The following is a 22,045-nucleotide window of genomic DNA, read 5'->3' on the forward strand; positions in this document are numbered from 1 at the left end:
GAACAAGGAAACGTAGGAAGATTTACAAGACTGATCAAAGGGGCGCACAGAGATTTTTCCCAGAAGATCGCACGCCAAATTTTAAATTTCAGCTTTCCTCCCCTGAACGTGCATCCACAAAAAAAAAAGAACGACTCGCCTGGCAAACTTTTTCCTCGTCCTGTGATTCTGCTCTAAACCAACAAATGACACTCGCTGTTGTTCATTCAGCGTTGGCCGAAGAAATTTGGGCCGGAACGTCGTACTGAATGCGGAAAATCAGCAAAATGTGTTTTTCGCCTTCTATGCTGCCTCTAGGCAACACTCGTCCATACAGTGTTAAATCATTGTTCATAAGTGACTCGCGCGTTTGAGGTTTTGCTCGCATATAATGCTTTTCAACACCCATTAGGAAATTTTTGCATCATCATCATCATCATCATCATCATCAGCCTAGTTACGCCCACTGCAGGGCAAAGGCCTCTCCCATACTTCTCCAACTACCCCGGTCATGTACTAATTGTGGCCATGTTGTCCCTGCAAACGTCTTAATGTCATCCGCCCACCTAACTTTCTGCCGCCCCCTACTACGCTTCCCTTCCCTTGGAATCCAGTCCGTAACCCTTAATGACCACCGGTTATCTTCCCTCCTCATTACATGTCCGGCCCATGCCCATTTCTTTTTCTTGATTTCAACTAAGATGTCATTTACCCGCGTTTGTTCCCTCACCCAATCTGCTCTTTTCTTATCCCTTAACGTTACACCTATCATTCTTCTTTCCATAGCTCGTTGCGTCGTCCTCAATTTCAGCAGAACCCTTTTCGTAAGCCTCCAGGTTTCTGCCCCGTAGGTGAGTACTGGTAGGACACAGCTGTTATACACATTCCTCTTGAGGGATAGTGGCAACCTGCTGTTCATGATTTGAGAATGCCTGCCAAACGAAACCCAGCCAATTCTTATTCTTCTGGTTATTTCAGTCTCATGATCCGGATCCGTGGTCACTACCTGCCCTAAGTAGATGTATTCCCTTACCACTTCCAGTGCCTCGCTACCTATCGTAAACTGCTGTTCTCTTCCGAGACTGTTAAACATTAGTTTTCTGTAGATTAATTTTCAGACCCACCCTTCTGCTTTGCCTCTCCAGGTCAGTGAGCATGCATTGCAATTGATCTCCTGAGTTACTAAGCAAGGCAATATCATCAGCGAATCGCAAGTTGCTAAGGTATTCTCCATCAACTTTTATCCCCAATTCTTCCCACTCCAGGTCTCTGAATACCTCCTGTAAACATGCTGTGAATAGCATTGGGGATATCGTATCTCCCTGTCTGACGCCTTTCTTTATAGGGATTTTGTTGCTTTCTTTGTGGAGGATTACGGTGGCTGTAGAACTGCTATAGATAGCTTCCAGTATCTTTACATATGGCTCATCTACACCCTGATTCCGTAGTGCCTTCATGACTGCTGAGGCTTTGACTGAATCAAATGCTTTTTCGTAATCAATGAAGGCTATATATAAGGGTTGGTTATATTCCGCAGATTTCTCTATCACCTGATTGATAGTGTGAATATGGTCTCTTGTTGAGTAGCCTTCACGGAATCCTGCCTGGTCCTTTGGTTGACGGAAGTCTAAGGTATTCCTGATTCTATTTGCGATTACCTTAGTAAATACTTTGTAGGCAACGGACAGTAAGCTGATCGGTCTATAATTTTTCAAGTCTTTGGTGTCCCCTTTCTTATGGATTAGGATTATGTCAGCGTTCTTCCAAGATTCCGGTACGTTCGAGGTCATGAGGCATTGTGTATATAGGGCGGCCAATCTTTCTAGGACAGTGTTCCCACCATCGTTCAACACATCTGCTGTTACCTGATCCTCTCCAGCTGCCTTCCCCCTCTGCATAGCTGCCAAGGCGTTCTTTACCTCTTCCGGTGTTACTTGTGGGATTTCAAGTTCCTCTAGACTATTCTCTCTCACCTTATCGTCGTGGGTGTTACTGGTACTGTATAAATCTCTATAAAACTCTTCAGCCACTTGAACTATCTCATCCATATTAGTAACGATATTGCCGGCTTTGTCTCTTAACGCACACATCTGATTCTTGCCTATTCCTAGTTTCTTTTTTACTGCTTTTAGGCTTCCTCCGTTCCTGAGAGCCTGTTCAATTCTATCCATATTATAGTTCCTTATGTCCGCTGTCTTACGCTTGTTGATTAACTTCGAAAGTTCTGCGAGTCCTATTCTAGCTGTAGGGTTAGAGGCTTTCATACATTGGCGTTTCTTGATCAGATCTTTCGTCTCCTGCGATAGCTTACTGGTTTCCCGTTTAACGGCGTTAGCACCGACTTCTATTGCGCACTCCTTAATGATGCCCATAAGGTTGTCGTTCAATGCTTCAACACTATGGTCCTCCTCCTGGGTTAAAGCCGAATACCTGTTATGTAGCTTGATCCGGAATTCCTCTAGTTTCCCTCTTACCGCTAACTCATTGATTGGTTTCTTATGTACCAGTTTCTTCCGTTCCCTCCTCAAGTCAAGGCTAATTCGAGTTCTTACCATCCTATGGTCACTGCAGCGCACCTTGCCGAGCACGTCTACATCTTGTATGATGCCAGGGTTCGCGCAGAGTATGAAGTCGATTTCATTTCTAGTCTCACCATTCGGGCTCCTCCACGCCCACTTTCGGATAACCCGCTTGCGGAAAAAGGTATTCATTATCCGCATATTATTCTGTTCCGCAAACTCTACTAATAACTCTCCCCTGCTATTCCTAGTGCCTATGCCATATTCCCCCACTGCCTTGTCTCCAGCCTGCTTCTTGCCTACCTTGGCATTGAAACCGCCCATCAGTATACTGTATTTTGTTTTGACTTTACCCATCGCCGATTCCACGTCTTCATAGAAGCTTTCGACTTCCTGGTTATCATGACTGGATGTAGGGGCGTAGACCTGTATAACCTTCATTTTGTACCTCTTACTAAGTTTCACAACAAGACATGCCACCCTCTCGTTAATGCTATAGAATTCCTGTATGTTACCAGCTATGTTCTTATTAATCAGGAATCCGACTCCTAGTTCTCGTCTCTCTGCTAAGCCCCGGTAGCACAGGACATGCCCGCTTTTTAGCACTGTATATGCTTCTTTTGGCCTCCTAACTCTACTCAGCCCTATATCCCATTTACTGCCCTCTAATTCCTCCAATAGCACTGCTAGACTCGCCTTACTAGATAACGTTCTATCGTTAAACGTTGCCAGGTTCATATTCCAATGGCGGCCATGGCGGCCATATTCCAATTTTTACATAGGCAGTAATTAATTAGCGTACGTTTTAATTCACTACAACGTTGAACATAATCACTTCCAGCACGAATTTTTGGCGAAATTTCATATCAGTTGCGTACATAGTTGTGCCATGGCAGCGGGATAAATTCTACGGTGTTCGTAAAGGACACCTAATATGCAGCGGTCACTCGAATATTAAATTTACTGCGAAGTACACGGTTGTTCCACACATTCTGACCTTTGCCTACGTACATTGTATTACCAATGACACGCCTCTAATTTTTAAACCAATATAAGGACGTGCCTTGTCTAGTACTTAAGCAAAACTGGAAAACCTGCTACCAACTTGTTACTCAATAGAAACAGAGTGCCTTGTTGAGTTCACTGAGGAAACTAGCATACCAAATACAGATCTCGTATAACGCAGGAAAAATACAGAAGAAACGAGGGTTCAATAATTTGCAAAGCTTCTAATTAAACGAAGACCGTAAAAGCTTCCCCAATTCCCAAATTTTCACTAAATTTGAAATTGCTGTCTTGTACAGTGCCTTTAGGACTGCGGGAAACAATGCGTATAGTGTCACTATGGCACCCTAAAACAAGCAATTTTGTACTTACACTCTAATTGACCTAAATAGAATAAACATATATGTTAGCGACATCTTGATGTGGGATGGCGGTTCATATTTAGAACTGACGTTGAAAAGCGTTAACAAGGACACGAAGAAGCAAACGCGAAAAGTGCTTGTATGGCATATTTGTTTCTTAGTATCCTAGTTTTATTCCTGCTGTTGAACCTCTGTTATAAATATGAACCAACTACACTCGTGGACAACTTTCTGCGGCAATGAAGGGAAAGCTACGGGCACGTGCGGGCTGCACATGTGTTACCGCGTCAAGTAGTCCGGCAGCGTTTGACAGTGCTTTTGGTTGCTCGGAACGGACGCTGAATCGACGCAGCTTCCACGCGTGACGGTTTCGCCATTCCCTAGATGTGGAAGGGAAAACCCGCAAAATAAGTGAATATTTACACTCAGTGGTGTGTTCGGTCTTATTTAACTGTTGCTAGGAAGGTGCTTAAGTTTTGTCTTCCCCAACCTAAACGAACGTGGATTAAAACGCGGGACTCCTTTCAGCAGCGCTGTCACTTGTGTGCGCTCTGCCTCCGTAGCTTTCCCTTCATTGCCACAGAAAGTTGTCCGCGAGTATAGCCCTCATCAGAGCGCTTGTCTGTGGTATTTGTTTCTTCATGGCGTTGTTTCAGCCGCGCTGTTCAACATCAGTTCTTAACATTTGTGGTTCGTTACTCACAAGCTTCCTACTTAAACAAAATTTTAACAACGAACTTCATACAGTCCACCGAGGCGGCTGAGAAAATCAACCACACGCCTCGGACAACACATCAGAATTTGGAGAAGTTGAATATTCAATAATAATTTTCAAAGCACATATGTAACCTACACATTCCAAACTTTGGGGACCCGTCTAGAGAGTGACTGGAGTTAGTGGCCCGGCAAAAACATGGAAGTCGGAGGTGGCGCAGGAGGCTGCTTTAGCACTGGCAGTAGCCCCCACGGAGGCTAACATCGTTGTAAGCGACTCCAAGACAGCCGTCACTATGACGTCAAGAACAAACTAGCCGGAAGCGCGGAGAATTTTAAAGAACTTTCGTTAAGATCGAGACATTCACATTATATGGGCACCCGCACACTCCTCCTTTCCCGGGAACGAAGTAGCGCACAACCTCGCTCGAGAACTGGCGGGCCGAGCAGGTGACAGGCAAAAAAATACCGGGAACGGAGAGAGAAAGCGGATGACCAGCTCTAACGAGATCCCCGAACACTATAAATTGGGAAGGGCCCATTTCCCACCGGCACACTCCTTACTAAGTAGACGGCAAGCGACGGCATGGCGACTTTACAAACAGATACATATCCGAACCCGGTGGCCTACCTCCGCTACTACTCGGACCTTTACACGGATAGATGTAGATTCTGTGAAGAAAGGACGGACCTACAGTATATGGATTGGGCTTGACCTCGGACACCCACACAGAATAAAATAATTAAGACCAGAGGGCAGTGGGAGATCGTGTTGCTCAGCTGTGCACCGGAAGACCAACTCAAGGCAATCCAGCAGGCCGAAGATGCCGCCAGGGCCCAAGGGCTCGATGCCGTCATCTAGGTAGAAAGGCCTAGGTCTCAATCCTGCTGTCCACAAATAAAGTTTGTTCCACCTCCGTCGCCCAAGGAGTGGCCCTCATTTATTCTATATATGCAATTTCTGTCGTTGTTCGTCCTCCCAGTGGAAGTGGGGAAAATTTGTAACCGTCTAATGTGGTGCCTCTAAATGAGCCGCAAATCGGGCTTCACCAGTTTTCATTTACCGCCTAACTAAAACGGATAGTTCAATATTCGCCGGCGTTCCAGACCTAACGTTACCCACATTTTCTGAAATTATAAACTTCGTGAATGGTGTAGTATTCAAGAAAACCGTGAAAAGAGCGCTTCTAGTAGCATTAGTCGTATTTATAGTCGCATACTTCAGCGCTCTTAGTCATATTTACAGCTTCGCTGTAAATATGACTAAGAGCGCTGAAGTTTCACAGTTTCACAGTTTGGCACCAACTTTGCGCAAACTGTAAATATGACTAAAGCTGTAAATATTACTAAGAGCGCTGAAGTTTCACAGTTTCACAGTTTGGCACCAACTTTGCGCAAACCTTTCGCAGCTCCAAAATTTCCTTGATGATTATCTGAAGAGACCACTTTTCCGAACCGGGCGCTTTCCGTATCAAGCAATCACTACTGATAACATACATTTCGCGGTCGCTGAACTTGAGAGAAGCACTATCGACGTCTCCACAATCGCGCGAGGTGGAAGAGCGTCTTGAAGCTCCATGGGTCTGGAAACTGCAGAATCGCCTTGATGACACTTCTTTCCTTTTATACATAATTTCCATTGGTATGCCGCGATATCTGATGCGATCGTATGCCATTTTGCCCCAGTTTCTAAACAGACTTGATATTGGTCCGTTGTTTCCCGCGTTTGCCGATCTACATCGCGACAAAAATCAATTGTTGGTCGTACAAGGAGTGCATGCATATAAATTTGGTTTTTCATCGACCATTTCATTTCGTACTGGGTTAAAAGGCTACATTTCTGCCGGGAGCATGAGAAAGCAGCACCGCAGCACGATCTGGTACTTTTTGCTGACTCAATGCAAGAACTTTTGGCGCAGACCTAGTGGTCATGTCGGTCACATCTTTTCTTTTGTGACAGAAAATAAAAAAAATGTAAGATTTTACTAAGTGTACACAGTACTGGACATAACGACGGGCTTTCCATGCTATACTGTGGAGCTCAGGTTACTGCAACATGTTCATGCCGAAATGCGAGGGCACTTGCAAACCCAAGACGTACTTGAAGTCCAATTACCTCGAGTAAAACTTTGCCGCTGTTCGCTTCAGAAGCTTGCAGCGTGAATGCATCCACAACTTGGTCTCGCGTGAATAGTGTGGCAGGCAACGGCCTCACGGCGCCCGATGTGATTCCTTCACGCAGCAGCTCAGCCACTCGCCGCTTGTCCTCCACAGCGCTGGAGTCGTTCGAGAATAGGACATCGGTCGGGACGGTGATGATGTTGACGACCTTGTGCTTCGAAGACAGTTCTTCTTGCGGGCGACGCGAGGAGGTGCCGGCTACTTTGATAATAAGGTGTCGACCGTTCGAAGCCAGACAGTGAGCGATGGCTTTGGTATGGATACCATGAAAAGTGTTGAACACGAGGTCCACACCTAAAGTGCAAAGGTAACAAAAAAATGACACCATTGAGAGCAGTGGACAGACAGCAAAGTTGACAAAAAGAATGCAATGAGACGTACGCTTGCCAGTTTGTAAGTAAAAGAAACCTTGAGTGACGCATAAAATCAGAATGAAAGATGGAGAACATACAGGCAACAATAGATGAACCAAAGCTCAATACACGCAAAGTGGAACAGAGTTACGTACGGAGCAAGAGGGTGAAATGCAATGAAACATAACATCACCAAAAAATACTGTCCCACATTAGCGGAAAGAAAGCAAAGGTAACGAAGAATATAGGGAAGAGTCTGTGGGGTATCTTAGGCTTGCACTTTGACGCTGAAGACGGCTGCTGAATAATAAGGTGCAGCAGTGACTTATCGCACAGACATTTGCGCGACAGGATTCCTGATAATTTGGCGCGTTGTTTATATTTCTGCTGAAGAAATGCCGATGGAAAGCTTGAAGGTAAATGAATGGTATATTTTCTTTGCGAAACTGCAGGCTTTGACACTTTTGGTTTTCTAGCCATTTATATTGTGGCCTTGGTTGCAGCTTTTGAAGGCTTTTTTTTTCTTCATTAGACTGACCAATACTTCACCACTGCGAGCTATTAACGATTTCAGATTACAGAATCTTCACGCGATATAAAAAAGGCTAAGCATAAATTATTTAATAAATGTTGTCATAATGAGGACTGGTGCTATCTCGTGATACGTTTTTGTAAGCCTTGAAAGTGCATTCAGATAAATCAGAGCAGTATTTTTGAGAGGCTGTTATCTTACAAAAAAAAAATTACCTTGCTCAGCAAACATACGCAGGATAAGCAAATGCCATATATGGCCAATAAAACCTCGTCAAACGCCTGATGTGTGTATTTCCTGAGTTTACAAGTGTTTCTATCAGCCACAAGGTTTGCCGCTCACCTTTGTCTTGTGTCTGTCGAAGGATGCGTTCTTCTGAGCAAAAGCTGCCGTAGTTTACAATGTGGCTGTCTTCCAGTTGCGGGAAGTGGTTCTTCAGGAATTGTCGCTCTGTTGCGGAACCTGTTCGCCAGGTAGAGTTGGTAAGAGCGATTGAACCCGTGAACATTAATGCTCGGGATTCATGTATGCGAAACACACGCTGCCCAAGCACCTGAAAGCACAGCCTAGTTTTCACGAATTAGCATACAAGCATGGGGTAAGTGCTGAGCTATATCAAAGAGAAACAAAAAAATGTTGTGGTTGCACAATATCTCTCCTCTTGCGCACGCGTTTTGGAAGGCTGGGTTTTGTCCTTTTTCAAGCTATGTACTCACAGGCCCAGCCCCAGACTCTTCTAAAAAATGCAACTTTTTACATTTTGTTACGGCAGGAAAGAAGCTGCAGGCATGTCGATGCCACCGAGCAATGGGTATTGTGTGGGAGACTGCCCTTCTAAATTTGTTTTTAAAGCATGCACCCTTTCTTTCTAATTTTACTCACAACTCAATCACGTTACTGTCGGGTGAATTCAAATAATTGCGCTCTTATTCTACGTAATTACGCTATTATAATGTGAGCTGCCATAAACGTGTGATTCTTACGAAAAGTGGCTGGTACCATTCAACAAATTTGCTCGGGCCCAAAAGAGTTGTTCTTGCAACTGTGTAGACGGCTTATAATAAATGGGGTTTTAGAATCTGTAAACTTAAGCTGCTTACTTTCGAAGTTTATGTGCAAAAATTGGAATCATCGCGAAAATTTAGACAGGCTGATAATGCTGCGCGCGCTTACCGACAGTTGCGAAGACGGTACACCGCATGGACAGAGCGATGGCGATGGCAGCCTGCGCAATGCATCCCCTGCCACAGTGTACTAGGACAGACTCGCCTGGCCGGATATTACCGCGCACTACCAGGGCATAGTATGCGGTTGAGAAGGACAAAGGAATGGTGGACGCCTCAGCGAGGGTCCAAGTATCCGGAACATCCCACAGAAGGGTGGGGTCTGCAGCGACCACGGTCGCCAAGGCCTGGCTAGAGACGATGCCCATGACACGACGTCCTGCTTGGTCCGTTCCAGAAAACTCCTGTCCAAAAATGGACTCCGAACTCGCCAAGTCGCCTGTACCGACAAACGCAGCATCATGTTGGTGGGTGATTACGACTGCCGTGAATGGCGTCTCTCACCGAAGTTTGTCAAGCTACTTCATTTAGCGCATTTGCGTTAAGAGAAGTAAAAAAAAGAACATTTCTAAATGTGCAGGTTTAACACAACACTTGCTGCTTACTTACCATAGTTTCTAGGAAGCAGTTGGCTAGTTTGTCACGAACGTGAGGTTTGCAACAGTAACACCATCAGTTTCCTTCGCAAAAAGAATTAAATTTCAGGGTTTGAATTGATGAACTGCACGGCGGGTTGAGAGGGAATGCGTGGAGGAATAATTATGAACACCTTGGTGAGTTTAACTAGGATCTAAATATAAGCACAGTGTCATTTATTTAGCATTTTCCGCCCTTGAAAGGCGACCGCAGTAGCCTGGAGTTTAAGTCGCCGCCTCGTGCTTAGCAGCAGGACGCTTAGCTCTTCAGCCACCACGGTAGTTCGCAATGAAATGGTTGATTTTTTTTTCGAATAGAATTGGCGATATGCGGACCAGCTAGCTGACGCATTTGACATGACTGCCGTTGTGAGGCCAACTAGGAGCTGCAGTCGAATGAGCTCATTCTTTGAAGCTTGTAACACCAAGCAGGAAATAAAAAAAAAGCGCATACGAGCACAAGAAACTGCAAAAACAAAATCACAGCTGAACTTCCTGCCCGCCAAATTGACTTCGTTGCTGTGCTGTTCTTGCGTGCCATAACAATAAGCTAAGAGGTAGGTTCGTTAACGGCTTCGCCACTTTTGCCGTTATTTGTACCCGGACTTACCTGGGCACGTTTAAAGTGGCAGCTAAGCAACGTTGGCGGTATTCTTTAAAATGGATGAGCTTTACGCGAGAAGTGCTACTAGTTGGTGGCAGTAATAATTGTCGGCTGTGGAAGCAGGTCAACTTGCGCGGAAGTCCGGCCTCTCTCTCACAATATCAAGCAAGGTTGTGAGGGAAAGCTACACGTCACGCTCTCAGGAAGCGATCGGCACCAGAGAAGTCTACGAGGTGGACCCGCTTTATGTTAGACACAGCAGGAGCGCCTTATCTATCTTTTCCTTACTTTAGGGTTCTATGCGCTCTGTAGTTGCTTTAAGAGGAACGTGGCCGCCTCAGAGAAAAGAAGCACAAGCGGCGAATCCAAAACAAACGCATAAATCCCCCCCCCCCCCCCCACCCGCCCGGTTAGAACATGCACATTAGCTTGAAATTAGAGTTACTGTATATGCTACCAAAGGTGCTACCTTTGGTAGCATATACATTAACTCTACTTGAACTCACCTGCGAGCGCCTCTGGCGACAGCTTTCCTGTGGCGAACATGACGTCTCGATTGTTCACCGTAGCGAAGTACACATCACACACTGTTGGGTCAGTGGCACTCTTGGTATTGGGCAGAGCATGGTAGGGCAATGGGGACTCGTACCAACTCAGGCTTTGTACGTCACCCCGTTTCCGCAAGTTCAGGACAGCAAACGGTGTGTTCTTCGTAGTGTCAGCTATAATCGGTGTTTAAAAGAAACGAAAGAAAAAAAAAAAGAAAGCGAGACTCAATGCCACATTTCTTACGTTTAAAGGAAGATATATTTTAGAGGCGCTATTTTGCCGGCACTAGGACTAATTTTTTTTCATTGTTTACACAGTTTTCTGGAAGCATCTTCTTTTGGACAATCTCCCAGCTTCGTTTACTCTGGTGTTGCAGAACTTCAATGCGGCCCCCCGTCTAAAAAATTGTTCTGAAACATTTATTGCACATTAGTTGCGATATAGTTGGTAGTCATTTTCAATATTTTATGTATTCCCCAAGTGATTTCGTTGCATTATAAAATGAGCTAAATACTTATTCTTCAATGGCATCTCATGTTTGGTCAAGCTCTGGAGCCCTCAGGCTATGTAGGTAACCACGTTGCATTGCGACAAATATACGTTATCAAGAGCCCAATTCCTTTAGGAAAGAAAAAGCTTTCTAGCATTTTTCTGCCTACTTTCATAACAGTTAGGTAGGGAGGAGCGGCAAAGTATCGCCACCTAGTTGATTTGCGTGATGATGATTATGTACAATCGGAGTATAATCAACCTTTATATATAGCTTGCATTGATTACGAGAAAGCGTTTGATTCAGTCGAAACCTCAGCAGTCATGGAGGCATTGCGTAATCAGGGTGTAGACCAGCCGTATGTAAAAATACTGAAAGATATCTATAGCGGCTCCACAGCCACCGTAGTCCTCCATAAAGAAAGCAACAAAATCCCAATAAACAAAGGCGTCAGGCAGGGAGATACGATCTCTCCGATGCTATTCACAGCGTGTTTACAGGAGGTATTCAGAGACCTGGATTGGGAAGAATTGGGGATAAGAGTCAATGGAGAATACCTTAGTAACTTGCGATTCGCTGATGATATTGCCTTGCTTAGTAACTCAGGGGACCAACTGCAATGCATGCTCACTGACCTGGAGAGGAAAAGCCGAAGGGTGGGTCTAAAAATTAATCTGCAGAAAACTAAAGTAATGTTTAACAATCTCGGAAGGGAACAGCAGTTTACAATAGGTAGTGAGGCTCTGGAAGTGGTAAGGGAATACATCTACTTAGGACAGGTAGTGACTGCAGATCCGGATGAAGAGACTGAAATAATCAGAAGAATAAGAATAGGCTGGGGTGCGTTTGGCAGGCATTCTCAGATCATGAACAGCAGGTTGCCATTATCCCTCAAGAGAAAAGTTTATAACAGCTGTGTCTTACCAGTACTCCCCTACGGGGCAGAAACCTGGAGGCCAACGAAAAGGGTTCTACTTAAATTGAGGACGACGCAACGAGCAATGGAAAGAAGAATGATTGGTATAACGTTAAGGGACAAGAAAAGAGCAGATTGGGTGAGGGAACAAACGCGAGTTAAGGATATCTTAGTTGAAATCAAGAAAAAGAAATGGGCATGGGCAGGACACGTAATGAGGAGGGAAGATAACCGATGGTCATTAAGAGTTACGGAATGGATTCCAAGGGAAGGAAAGCGTAGCATAGGGCGGCAGAAAGTTAGGTGGGCGGATGAGATTAAGAAGTTTGCAGGGACAACATGGCCACAATTCGTACATGACCGGGGTAGTTGGAGAAGTATGGGAGAGGCCTTTGCCCTGCAGTGGGCATAACCAGGCTGATGATGATGATGATGATGATGATTATGTACAACGTTTATGATTATATTGCGCTTAGTGTTACACTGACAATTTACTCTTCCCTGTAACACTAACGCTAACAATAACACTGATTATCATTTAAAATCGTCAGTGCAACACCAAGCGCAATATAATCATGAACGTTCACCAACTAGCCCCCTTCATTGCTGTACAAAGTTTCTTTGGAGGCCAGCAGAGACGGTTTTATTGTTGAAATATGAGTCGCCACCCAGAATGGCATTGGGCACTGGTAGTTTCGGTGGGTATACTGGCGTATTGCGGTGGTGCTTGTTTCGATGAACATGTTCACGCCAATTATACCCGCTCAAAGTGGTAATACTAACCTGTTGAATGCAGGGTAAACACGGGGAAGCCCGGAGATAAAAATTTAAGACGATGATCAAAACAACAAAGTAAAAGCGGGAGCCAACGTTTCAACATGTGGACATGTATTTTTCAAGGCGACATATGCTTTTCTCGGCACAGTATATATAGAGGGGGTTCTTCTAAACGGCAGGGGTGTAAGGCGGGCGGGTGAGGCAACGAATGAAGGTGTGTTACCGGCGAGGGTGTAGAATTGAGACTAGAGGGGTGCTATGCACACCGCCTGTGACACGGCCGTGTGCGCAACACCCCTCTATTTTCTGCGTCTCTGGAGGTCAGTTGGCTATCGTCTCTATGAAAGAGATAATAAAATGAGTGGCTAAGAATGGTGCTCGAGAAAAAATAACAATGCTTTGTAACAATGTAAGTAAAATAAAAATGAAAGGGATGCAAAAACAAGTACTAAGCAACCAAATGCAAATAACTAAGTGTTGTTGCCTGTAGCTTGAAATTTAGCATAGCCAATAGATTCTAAAGCTCCCGTTCAGACGTTTATGCCTATTAGTTGGAATGTCTTCAACTTATGAATAAGGTATATTTCTCTGTAGTTTCTTTCTGGTTCAGAACGGAAATTTGACTGTAATATGTAGAGTTTAAGTTCATCAAAGCTAATACCTGGTTGGTTGAAATGCTTGGCGACGTCTTTGGGAAGCTTTTTAGCTGTGTCCGTGTGAAGCCCGTTTACCCTGACATTCATTGATTGTCCCGTTTCACCAATATACAATTTCTTACAGACGTAACATTCAAGCATATAAACCAAACCCGAACTTGCACAAGTAAAGCTAGCTTGGCTTTGTGTGTATAACTATTTGCGATGTTCTAATATTAATTTCACTTAGAACGTGCCTACAGGTAGTGCACCTCGGGCAACAACATGCTTTCATTACGGGAGAATGATTTTGGCTGACTTTTGCGTGCACTAACATGTTTTTAATGTTTCTGTTGTCGCGATAGTTAACCCTTGGTACATCCGCCCGCGAACGTTTTTCTCAGATGTTCGTTACTTGATAATATTGAGTGGTGTTTCGTAGGATGTTTATGTTTGGGAGGGCATTAGAATACTTTGTTATAAAGGCTGGTGGTCTCTCAGATTCTTGTGTGGGCTGTTTCTTAGATAATTCAGACTGCCTCTCCAATCTTGACGCCACGTCATAAGCTCTGTCGAGAGGAACTTGTGCAGTTTCTTGCAGCGTTGCCTCTGCCATTGTCTTCGCTGCAGGTGCCTTTTATTTGTTTAGCTTCTCCGATAAAAATTCATTGCTTGCAGTGTCGCGGGTGATGACTGTGGTAGTCTAAATATTGCTGGTGATCCGTAGGCTTCAGGTGAAGTCTCGTTCTCAGTTTTCCGTTTTTTATGTAGACCGTCGTGTCGAGGAAGTCAATTTGACAAGGAGAGTGGTGAGCAGTAAATTTAACACTTTGTTTAAAGCGATGGAAATTGCTAATTAAGTCGGTTAACGCGCTTGTGCCGTCTTCACATATTATGAATATGTCCTCGGTGCAACGAAGATAGGTGGGGGGTTTTAAAGGGTAGGATTTCAACAGGTCTGCTTCAAGCTGTCCTATGAAAATGTTCGTACATGTGGAAGCGAATGGTGTTGCCATGCTAGTGCCGAAAGTTTGCAGGTAGGGAATAGAATCGAATTCGAAATAGCGGAGCGTGGGAACAAACCTAAGGTGTGACAGGTAAATTTCAGGAGTCTGCGCTTGGGGATTGATTGCGAGGGCTCTAGAAACGGCTTCAATCCCTTCACTCATGGGAATGTTGGTGTAAAGGGCAGAAACATCCAAAGTGACTAGAATAGCGCGGTCGGAAAAGATTTGACTGGCGATGATGCCGTCGATAATTCGAAGGACGTGGGGCATGTCTTGAACAAAAGATGGGAGGGTAGTGGGGATGTTTGACAGGTGGTGATATAAGAATTTAGATAGTGGCTCGGTAGGTGTGTTTTTATTAGACACTATAGGCCGACCTTGGATTTCTGCTGTAAATATTTCTTCTAAGGGAACCTCATGTATTTTAGGCCGTAGATAAAAGCGGCCTGCTTCTTTGTTCTTGGACCTCATGACGCAATATTCAGACTGATTGATTAGTTCCCTAAACACGAGCTCCGCTATTGTGCTTTGCATAGTACTGCTGTAATCTGAAGTTGGATTAGAGTCGAGTTTTCCGTAATGGGTATGGTTGCTCAGTTATTTGGAGGCCTCATTCTTGTACATTTCCATAGGCCAGATAACGATACTGCCACCTTTGCCTGCTGGTTTTATTACAAAATAATTTTTCCCGCGAGTTCCTATGGATTTGGTGCTCAGCGGGGGACAAATTTTTGCGCTTCCGGCAATACCGCGTTGACTCTAGAATTGCCTTTCAGATTAGCTGTCTCTATAAATCAAAGTATAGGGGCTGTTCGGCTTCCGGTGTCCACGTGCTAGGTGGTCTAAGAGAGTCTCTATCCTGTTTTCCTGCGTATAACCTATCGAAAAAGTACTCCTTGATGCGCTTGCATCTTGAAAACTCTGTTATATCTATGGGGAATTCGTATTCGTTTACTGCGTTGATCGTGGCACACAACAATTACGTTTCAGGAGATTAACTTCATCGGTAGACTCTGGGATATGTCTACTGCATTGCCGCATTGCTGTGGATGCTCGCTTGTAGCACTGTCGGTGGAGCTATGTGCTGTAGGCGTTACAATAGTTTTGTAGGATTGATCTGTAACCCTAATACCTTTGTTCTGGTATTTACCTGATAGGTATCCCTCCGTAGTTTTCAGGAATTGCTCAAGCATCCCTCTATTCTCAATTCTAGACCCTCGCCGCTAACACACGTCCGGTAGCTCTCTCCCCCACACGCCTTACCCCCTCACCCCTTTAGAGGAACCCCACCTAAATATACTGTGCCGAGGAAAGCATATGTCTCCTTGAAAAAGACAAGTGGAATTGTCGAATGGTTGGCTCCAGCTTTTACCTTGTTCTCGTATTGCCTATCGCTTGTTGAATACAGTGTCTTGTTGTGCCTGCTTTCGCTTCGCTACAACCCTGGCCACACTTCGTTACTTTTGCTATAGCTGTATTCGCTAAATTAATTTCTGCGCTGGCAAACCACTTATAAACTTCCTCTTATCTTCCAGTTATTTTTTTTATTGCCTCCTTTCTAAATAGTCGGCAGGCGTTGTGCCCCTCTCTGTGGCAATTGCCAGCTTGTTTTCTGTTTGTTTTATGTTATTACCGTGTATACATGTGTGTTCTCACATAATAATAATAATAATAATAATAATAATAATAATAATAATAATAATAATAATAGTTATTATTATTATTATTATTATTATTATTATTATTATTATTATTATTATTATTATTATTATTATTATTATTATAAATTATTATTATTATTATTATTATTATTATTATGTAGGAAGGCGCACTATCGCTAAACACCGGTGACATTTCGCTAAATGTCTAGTAATCTCAAGAATTCTCAGGAATGCATAAACACGTTTTGTTATGTTTCACTTGACTGTTTTTCTCCGTTATTTTCTGTCGGTATAGTGCAAATGATCCTAATTTTGCCTCAATGGCGCATTTCCTGCCTGTGGCTTTTGGTTTAGGCTAGGAGAAAGTGCCTTTCTGGTAAGCGATTTTCTTATTTCTAGTTCTTGCAAGTTTCTGCGCGATTTCGGTTATGGGAAATTTTTATGTGCTCCTTTGGCTTGAACACACATTTCTCAGGTTGCGCAGGACTCGGAGCTCGTAAAGCTATTGTTTGCACTTCTCTAGCAGCCTGCTGAGAAGAGCTCGCACAAATATTGATTATTGAATTAATTAGTGGTAAATATCAAAATTGTTCACATTAAAGGAGTTGCAGCAGCCTATTTAGTAGAGTGTATCTACGGATCACAGTGAATCTTTACAATGGGGTCCTTATGAGAACGAAAGAAGCATGACACTCACCGGATTTGGCGACGACATGCCGGTAGCAACCCCACTGCCCATTGCGATAAACATTCATGACCAGGTCCTTTTCCATTAGGCGCTTGTATTCTGGATTTGTCAGGTCGAAGTCACCTACCTTGTCCGTCCCGGCTGAACTGGCGTCGAGCACACATCTGTGTATAGTTAAGGAACATATATAGAAGTTCCGGACTCGTCAATGGTAAAGACAGCTAGTGAATCATTACATCAGTGAGACTCGCGCTGGTTCTCATAGAACTGGCTTTAGAAGACGACTGCAGCGGGGCATATGTGTTTTCATGTTGGAGAATCCCCATTCTGTCAATTTTGCTTTCTGCCCCTTTTTTATGCACTCATTTCTATTTCTTGTTGCTAGCCCCACTTATTATTATTTTGTGCGCTGACCAATTGTTCGCTGACAGTAAGGCACACCACCATGACTGCCTTCGTGAATCAATGCTATCGCAGAGCTTGCATTGCTTCGATCTCATTGCAGTGCTACGGGTAGAGACTCACTTGTTTACTGGCGCAACCAGTAGATGTGACGTTAGTTCCCTGGTTTAAGACAGGGTTTAAGACATCGTGTGAATTTATAAAGAAAAGAAGTGCACATAATCTGAAAATGTACCATGCCTCTTTGAAGGTTTAGCGTCTTAGAAGTCAAGGATTATGAGTCATCTAAACCTAGCCATGATTTGAAACATGTAGAGAGCTTGAGAAAAGCAGGGGAAAAGAACACAATTAATGTGACTGTTGGTCTTGCTCTCTCACTTTGACATGTTACATGGTTAATTGTGTGGCTACATATGTTTACTTACATTAGAGGGAATGTATGGATCGTAAACTCCTTCGTAGCGAGTACAACAACAAAAGAGAAAAGTTCAGTTTGTCGTTTTTCCGTGCAGTCGTCTGATGACTGTGGTATGTATTGCGTAATTATTATTTATATAAATAAATAGCCCTTTACGGCGATATCAAGATGAAGAAATGGCGCTCACTAACCAAATCAAGGAGAAAAAATTTGGCGGGCACAACTCTAGGTGAGTGCTAGGTAATCCGAAGTATCCTTGTTTTGATACTAGAAGGGCACTCACGAACAGCGGCAATTTTCTGAAGGAACACATACACCGCGAGTGGGGAGGCTAAAATGTTTATTTGACATTTCTTTGTTAGATCTGATGATTATGTACAAATTGACCGTATTGCGCTCTTATACTATTTAAAATAGTACATACTTGCACCACTTGACATAATCACTCAATACCCGTTGGTTCAGTGATTGTGGTTTCGACTGTGTCTCGACGGGTGACATAAGCGGTGGTTTTAATGGTTAATTCGACCGCAGCGCCCATTCTGGTAGTGCGGCTGTTGTTCAACTCACCTTTCTGGTATTCTCGCATTGGTTTTTAAAGATGCCTGCATTCCTGCACGATGAAGCTAAAGCACATAGTTCTTGTGGCTGGACTTAACCGCTTGTACGCATACACAACTACATTTTGCTTTTCTTTTCAGTTCTCTATCAAATACAAGACAGTTATTAAGTTTAGTTAAACAAGGTGCGCACTATGGCAGGATTGCTATATAGTTTCACAGGCATTTATTTTCCACGGTAACATTAAATGTAGCATTTTTATAAGAATGATGCTTTGGAATTATTACGTGCATGAAAACGATAAAATAATGGTAATTATTTTTAACCTACGAACCCATAACGTTTTTTTTCCTTATGTGTTAAAATAATGGCTGCTACCTTCTGTCAAGCTAACAACACCAGACTAAGAATTTCATTAAGTTTGTCACCAGCAAGTCAGCTTTGCGACGTCCGGCGTCTAGTGACTGCAATGTTACACATAATCCTCTTGTAACACATTGCATTTCTGCTTCCACTTTATAGTAGAAACACAGTGCCGAAGCCCCTAAACTCACTTGCGAGGCAAAAGTGTTTCTGCGCAGTGGTATCTACACATAATGAAAGGGCACCTCAGGAGCGGCTGAGGCGGGTCGTGTAAGCACTCCGCGACAGACATGCAAATACACACCGAAGATCAATTGTGTCCTGCGAGATCATAGGTATGAGCGCTTTTTTACCTACTGCTGAGTGATCTCGGGCCGCCTCCTTCGCCTTTCGTGGTATTACAATGACTGCTGAATGATCGACACATCGCTACAAGGAATCGCTAAAGGACTGCCTTCAGGTGTTCCAGCGACTACTTCATTTATTAACAGCGGCGCCAAATGTTTGTTTGTGACGTGCCTAAATCCGAACGCGTAAATAATTCTTCAATTATTGTGTGGAACGGACGGCGAAACGATCGCACATCGCGTGCTCGACGCGTACAGTAACTTATTTTATTCTAACGCAAAGGCGACAGTGCCGAGCCAACCGTTTCTACATTGCAAAAAATAAATGCATAACACCATTGACGACTGCGATACAACCAAGGAACAAACAGACTTTAAAAAAGTATGTGCGCCTACGCGGACATGTAAACAAGTAGCGGCTTGCAGCCGACCGCGATGCGCCATCTACACCATGGCCTCCGAGAAGCGCGCACAGGGGTAAATCTCGGAGGCCATGTACACACTATCGTAGTTCAGCGAGTGTCCGCACGGCGGTGACTCCGCGCGATGTCGCGGCCGATGCATCCGCTGCCGAGTCGCGCGAAATCTCTCGAAAGTGGTAGTACCTCCGAGTGACCGAACGAGAATGTCGCACCACATTGCAGTCGAGCCCAAAACCAACCACCGGCAGCTTTTACAGAAACGCGCGCTGTCACATTTCTGGAGATCGCGATGGTGCTGCGTCTGACTGTTGCTAAAGCCGCGAGCGCGCTTTGGGTTTTGTATGCGACCGTAACACGCAGGGAATTTTTGGACCTATGTTGTCGAAAAGAAATATGTGCATGTTAGATTCGGCCAAATACGGGTGATTAAGGTAAATTACTCAGAGAAGCACGGCGGCCGCATTTCGATGGGGGCGAAATGCGAAAACGCCCGTGTACTTAGATTTAGGTGCACGTAAAAGAACCCCAGGTGGTCGAAATTTCCGGAGTCCTCCACTATATACGGCGTGCCTCATAATAATAAAGTGGTTTTGGCACGTACAACCCCATAATTTAATTCTTTAATTTTACTCAGAGAAGCGCAGGAGAGAGTGATTGGCCCCCCTTCGAGAACACATCTCTACTCTAGTACAGCTAGCTGACAGTGCTTGGCGTCGACGCTCTTCCTTTGTTCTGTGGTCGTGGTGGGAAGGGTGTAATAATTTATTCGAAATGTCCCTACCGACAGACCAAATCCAGCGGCGTTTTTCAACGGCAGAAGCGTCTATGGTTGAGCCGAGATGTCCTAGTCTTAATAACGAGCGGAGCGGAACCAGATAAGCCCGAGCTCGGCGCGGGCAACTGGTGAACGCTCAAGTTAGTGCATCAAACATTAAAACCATTTTTTTAACATTATCTGAGCGCAAATAACCAAATAGAAACAAACACAATGCTGCAGACGCGTTTCTCGTGCGATGATGTCTACCTGCGGCCGATTTACAGGAGTCCGGTAAGCTGATGTTCTCCGTCTGGTCACTACGGCAAGTTTAAAAAAAAATCACAGTGATCGGCTACGTCAACGCCAGCATTAATGTGATGTGCACTGCCGGCTTCGTAGAACGCACCTGAGACAACTATAGCGTGCACCACCGTGCGACACTGACATAAAGCGTCTACGAGGGCAACGTGGCACATTTATAACGTTCCCACTGAAAACGCTTGTATCGCGACGTCAGCACTTCCGTCGCCTCGACACAGTATTGCATCTTTAACGTCGCCACAGAAAGCATCTGTCGCGACGTTAGCACTTCTGCCACCGCGACGGAACGTTTTCGCTGGGATGTCAGAACACTGCTTGTGGCGATGTCACAACGGTAGAAATGTCTGTCGCGACTATAGGGACATGTGTGATAGGTCAGAAAGTGGTGTATTAGAAAGCAAAAATTTGTGTTGTTTATTTTTCGACCTGGATGACATTGCATATTGCAGGCAACTATTAAAGTGTCGCTTAGAACCGAACGGACTATACATTATTTATTTCTTCAATCCTATCGGGAAAACGGGTTGAGGGGTTGGACAACTATCCACGATCAGAGATTATGCTGCAAGCTTTCGTGGGAAATGGCATCTGCCGCCAGCGCTTGTGCAGTAACAAAATGTTCTTTTAACGAATGGCTCTTACTGTGTGTGCTTGCTGAGCGTCATGTACTCTGCAGTTTCAGAGCATATACCGGCTCCGTCGATAGAAATCATTCACCAGTAGCGTGAAGACGGGTTAAGTTTTTTACAGCGAAGGCTACCGGGCCGGATGAGAAACTAGGTGATTTCTGGAATGTAATATACGCGCACTTCCTTTGTACGGCCGGAATGATGACTAGTGTCGGGGAGGCTGCTACAAGAACAGTGCGTCTGCAATCTATACAGCAATGATGTGTCGCGACGATGAGGACGCATCCACAGAATATGCACGTCATTAAATATTGTAAAATTATTCGCGTCCTCATAAACTACAGCAAAAAACAAAATGAAAAATTTTGTGGCTTGGAGGCTTCAGTATCTTGTGGCATTTTTTGTTAAAATTCTTGCTCATTATTCTGAGTTCACATTTTTAGCGTTTGGTGTGATTAAGTGTATAGTAACGTATGCGGGCACCCTAACTGATGAAAAATGCATTGCGCAACAACGTGGTTGGACGGATAATTTCGAGTGTAGAACAAGAAATTGTTGAAGGACAAGTTCCTGGCAATTGATACCGACACAAGTAGTCACGGCATGTCGCAGCTGCCGAAATACGAAATGTTTCATTGCCATGCGCAACAAGCGACTCTTCACAAACACATTTTTATGAAGATATCATTATTCCCATGCTAACTTGTCTTCGAGCGGGTTTTTATAGTGAATGCTGTTTAATGCATGCTATTTTGAAGACATAAAACGCTGAACTAAAAGCAAATAATGCATAGTAACGTTATTGCCTGTTATACGCTGGTTTCCGTATAAGCATTCACGTTTCAGACGCCAGCCTATGTGAAATAAAATCGAGGCATGACCACATCTGACATTTTCCATTACCATCCTATAATATTTATTGTTTGCACTTCCATTTTACTTTTTTAGTGAGTGAATATATCTTCTGACGTGTGTCGGTAAGCCGATCCCTTTTGCTAGTTCCCGACTATTTCAATCATCCACGTAAGTTTATTTATGAGCATCATAATTGATGATCACAGTCTTCAAACACGGTGGCACGGAATACGCATCGGTGATTTTTTGAAGATCGGCGATAAATATCCGGTAATTCTAAAGAACATACTGGTCGAAGA

General features: G+C 44.1%; 1 protein-coding gene across 1 annotated transcript in view; it reads right to left on the reverse strand.

The window, feature by feature from the left end:
- The window catches only part of LOC126526127 (fatty acid synthase-like), a 114,981-nt gene that overhangs the window by 11,768 nt on the left and 81,168 nt on the right, over positions 1-22,045 (reverse strand). Inside the window, exons 16-20 of the mRNA XM_072284065.1 lie at positions 16,681-16,835; positions 10,455-10,670; positions 8,819-9,148; positions 7,988-8,107; positions 6,696-7,054 (exon numbers count right to left, since the gene is read on the reverse strand). Of these exons, the coding sequence (XP_072140166.1) occupies positions 6,696-7,054; positions 7,988-8,107; positions 8,819-9,148; positions 10,455-10,670; positions 16,681-16,835 (1,180 nt within the window). The remainder of the gene's footprint in view (positions 1-6,695; positions 7,055-7,987; positions 8,108-8,818; positions 9,149-10,454; positions 10,671-16,680; positions 16,836-22,045) is intronic.

This window comes from Dermacentor andersoni, chromosome 8 (assembly GCF_023375885.2).
Source record: "Dermacentor andersoni chromosome 8, qqDerAnde1_hic_scaffold, whole genome shotgun sequence".
NCBI classification, from domain to species: Eukaryota; Metazoa; Arthropoda; class Arachnida; order Ixodida; family Ixodidae; genus Dermacentor; species Dermacentor andersoni.